Raw genomic sequence first — 4,057 nt, 5'->3', positions numbered from 1 at the left:
TGCCTAATGGTGTGGATCACACATCAAATAATTACTACAAAACTTCCTGATTTTCCTGAATGATTGAAAGTATTAATGAATGGTGGTCATCCAAAAATGATCCTCATCATGGTCAGCACTATTATAACATTGTGTATGATGCAATCGTCATACTGTAAATCCTCATGGTCGCCCCACATTTCAGCAAGTTTTGGATTATGAGCATGTAAAATTTTAATGGAAAAATAATGAATAAAATAATTTAAAAAAAAATGTAAATCTAAGGGCTACTGCAAACATTTCACCAAATCAAACTTTACCTTATATTTATCTTAATTTTATATATATTTTTTAATTCATAAACCCCTCAACCATGAGCAAGGTGTTTATATCCTCACCTACATTCCGATTCCACATGCTATTATTAAGCCTTAAACGTGACATAAAACATAGACAGTTAATGAAAAAAAAAATACATAACTCTCAATGAATGAATTCAATAATAGCTGCATATACATGTCTGTTAGCCTACACTAACCTATATAGTATATTTGTATTATATATATATATATATTTTTATTTTTGTGCTTAAGGACGCCTACGCCTTCGAGAGGGGAGAAAGAGACAGAGGGAGAGAGGAGAGACATAAGGAGAGAGGGGGGAGAGAGAGAGAGAGAGAGAGAGAGAGAGAGAGGAGAGAGAGAAAAACTGCATGGTTTGGAGGATCAGGCGCTCAAATGGGTAATTGCGCACACAGCAGGCTGAACTACAGCGGCGTCTCCAACTACGACCCAAGTGTGAAGGCGTCTTGCTACCGATCAAGGGGGAGCTTGCACCGCTGCGGAAAACTTGCAAAAATTAGATATTCCCCTTTAATTGAAGACATAAGTAATGCTCGGCATGTGGATCGACTCTGAGGCTGCATGAACTGCGATTGTTCCATCTGAGGGGCAGTTTAATGTGCAGAGGATTACTCCTTCCCTCAGTAACGATGGGTAAGTCATTGTGTTCTTCACAATTTACTGACACAGTTTCTTCCTCTTGAGGCTCCTTGTAGCCAAGACGACAGCTATTATCAAGCTTATAGCCTACTGACAGATGTAATAGTTCAGTAACTGAATATCTTACATCTAGATAGTAAGGAGGTTTACTATTTATTCAAGCATTCATTTTAATGACCTTTCTTAACAGTATTCCTTTCTCTGTCTCTAAATATTTCCATACATTGCTCACCTTAAAAGTAGCTACCGTCAGACTCTGTTTAATTCTTCATGAGGCAGCCGGCTCTGGTGTCTCAGACAGCAGACCTCACGCTGCTCCTCACTACACCATCTCCCGTTTGAAGAATGAATTACTCACATTTTTCTTATTTGAACGTCTTTAAACAAACACATTCTGGAAAACCAAGTCATCCCTTTGATTGCCTTTGCCCCACTCTACCCCCAACAGGTTCTGTGATGTTGGACTGGAGGCTATCATGTCTTCTTCTGCAGGCAGCTGTTTTGCTGCTGCTCAGCAAGGGGGAGAGGATGTGCCCTGCGAGTTGTCGCTGCGAAGGGAAGATTGTTTATTGCGAGTCGGGCATCTTCCAAGGCATCCCAGAAAACATCACCACGGGATGCCAAGGTTTGTCTCTGCGCTACAACAGCCTGCTGGTTCTGTTGCCGTACCAATTCGCTCACCTCAATCAGCTTATCTGGCTTTATTTGGACCACAACGCCATCAAAGATATAGATGCTTTAGCTTTCCATGGTGTGCGCAGGCTCAAAGAACTCATCCTCAGCTCCAACAAAATAACTCATCTGCACAATAACACATTCAGCGCAATACCAAACCTGCGAAACCTGGACCTGTCCTATAATCAGCTGCAGTCTCTGCAGCCAGGGCATCTTAATGGTCTGCGCAAGCTACAAAATCTCCACCTTCGGTCCAATGGCCTGAAGCAGATCCTCATCCGTACTTTTCTTGAATGCCGCAGCCTGGAGTTTTTGGACTTGGGTTACAATCGTTTGCGGAGCCTTACCCGCACAACGTTCTTAGGGCTGTTCAAGCTGAAAGAACTTCATTTAGAGCACAATCAATTTTCCAGGATTAATTTCTTCATTTTCCCGCGCCTTACCAACCTGCAGGCTCTATATTTGCAATGGAACCGCATACGATCCATCAATCAAGGCGTGCCTTGGACCTGGCACAAACTCCAGAAATTGGACCTGTCAGGGAATGAAATCCAAATGTTGGACCCGATGGTTTTCCAGTGTATGCCGAACTTACAAATACTCAACCTTGAATCGAACAAGCTCAGCAGCGTGCCTGTGAAGGCCGTGGCAGCGTGGACCTCACTGACCACTGTCAGCCTGGCAGGTAACGCCTGGGACTGCAGCCCCAGCATCTGCCCTCTCATGGGATGGCTCAAAAACTTCAGAGATCCTAAAGACATCAGTATGATATGCAGCAGCCCCAAGTCTGTGCAGGGCGAAAGAGTCGTGGACGTGGTGAAGAATCACTCTACGTGTGTGGACCTTTCTAATGTTTTCTCAACCACTTCTCTCATCGTTCTGACGTCCACTCAGGTTGTGAACATCACAGCTGACCCTGACCTCACAACAGACCCTGGTTCTGAGTCACCGGTACAGAGGTCAACCCCTTCAACTGTCCGTCCTAGTGCGACAGATGGAAAGACAACAGAGGCCGCAAACATGAGCTCCACATCGGCCATCTCTCCTGAACCCCCTACATCATTAATCCCAGAACTACACTTTGAACATATGGCTTTCCATAAAATCATTGCAGGCAGCGTAGCCCTGTTCCTGTCAGTGGCATTGATCCTCCTGGTTATTTATGTCTCGTGGAGGCGCTACCCCAACACCATGAGGCAGCTGCAGCAGCACTCAGTCAACCATAAGCGCAGGAAAAAGGCCCGTAAGCAGGAGCAGGACCTTAACTCTCAGCTGCAAGAGTACTATCTGAGCTACCATTCCAACTCGGAGACAATGGACTCTTTGGTGAATGAGTCAAGGCCGTGCACGTGCACCATATCAGGATCCATCGAATGTGAGGTCTGAGCTGCCAACTCTGCCTTACGAGACTAAAAGTGCAATTGCTAAGCAGAGGTAAATGGTTTTTCCACAAGATTAAGTGCTTTTATCTCTAATGTGAGATGATAGATTCTGCAGCACTGAAGGAAATACTTGGGGGCATAGTACAATATCATTACGTGCATAGACGAAGAAGACTGGAACGGAGAGATATATTTGGAGCTAATTATCACCCTGACTGACACGAGAACAGTGGCGGGGTCAGCCAGGTTAGCTGTCTACGATCTAACGTACCGCCTGGACCACTGCTACAGTAGAAGTGAGCCCTGTAGAGAGACTGACCTTATTCCTAGTCAAACTATATTGCCATAGAACATACGAACCAACAAAGCCACTTTTTACTTGCTAGTTTTGATTTTTATTATGTGGCTTGTAAAGAATTTAGGGTGTATGTGTGCATCTTTGAGTGTATGTGTGTGAGCCTGTTATGGGGGTGATCTGATAGTCTCCTGGTTTACTGACTTCTGGTTGGAAGAGTTACAGTGTTGCACCTTATTCTCACAAGATACTATTTGTCCAGTTAAACTCTGCTGCATTTGGCATATTAATGCAGCAACTAGAAGTAGCGCTACCACTATAAGTGGGGGAACAATCGTAGAGAGAGCCTCTCGTCCTGAGATCTTTTGCATGAAACCAATCTCCTTACTATTAGATGCTCTTCTCTCTAATTAAATGATCAGTTCTAATTGATGATAAAGTCGCATTTCGGTTCATTGAGGTTCATGCTAAACAAACAAAACTATATTCAAGTCTAATCTCAGGACTGATGTTTACCAAGCTGAAAAAAAAATCTGTCAGGTCCAACTAGGGCCTTGTTGTGTCAGAAATAACGATGATTTTCATAAAAGATTTTTGTATTGATTATTCCTATCATAATGATTATGCATTGTTTGTGTAAAGACATGATAAAATGGGGACTAGCTATTCTATGTGATAATGACTGTATAATTAAAAGATTCACTTTACAATTGATGAAAAATTGT

At 43.1% G+C, this 4,057-nt stretch overlaps 1 protein-coding gene across 1 annotated transcript; it reads left to right on the top strand.

Annotated features, from left to right (window-relative positions):
* Nucleotides 1–970: 970 nt before the first annotated feature.
* On the top strand, nucleotides 971–3,041 carry lrrtm4l2 (leucine rich repeat transmembrane neuronal 4 like 2). Its single transcript, XM_054610116.1, has 3 exons — nucleotides 971–974; nucleotides 1,429–2,599; nucleotides 2,642–3,041. The coding sequence occupies exons 1-3, from the start codon at nucleotides 971–973 to the stop codon at nucleotides 3,039–3,041; spliced, it is 1,575 nt and encodes a 524-aa protein (XP_054466091.1).
* The last annotated feature ends 1,016 nt before the right edge of the window (nucleotides 3,042–4,057 follow it).

Source organism: Anoplopoma fimbria, chromosome 13 (genome assembly GCF_027596085.1).
Source record: "Anoplopoma fimbria isolate UVic2021 breed Golden Eagle Sablefish chromosome 13, Afim_UVic_2022, whole genome shotgun sequence".
NCBI lineage: Eukaryota > Metazoa > Chordata > Actinopteri > Perciformes > Anoplopomatidae > Anoplopoma > Anoplopoma fimbria.
Note: the sequence above shows the minus strand (reverse complement) of the source record. Positions and strands in the feature narration are given on the sequence as shown.

Coding starts and splice junctions, on each gene's coding strand:
- lrrtm4l2 (XM_054610116.1), top strand. Junction 2,600..2,641: donor ACAACAGACCCTGGTTCTGA/GTCACCGGTACA, acceptor TGTCCGTCCTAG/TGCGACAGATGGAAAGACAA.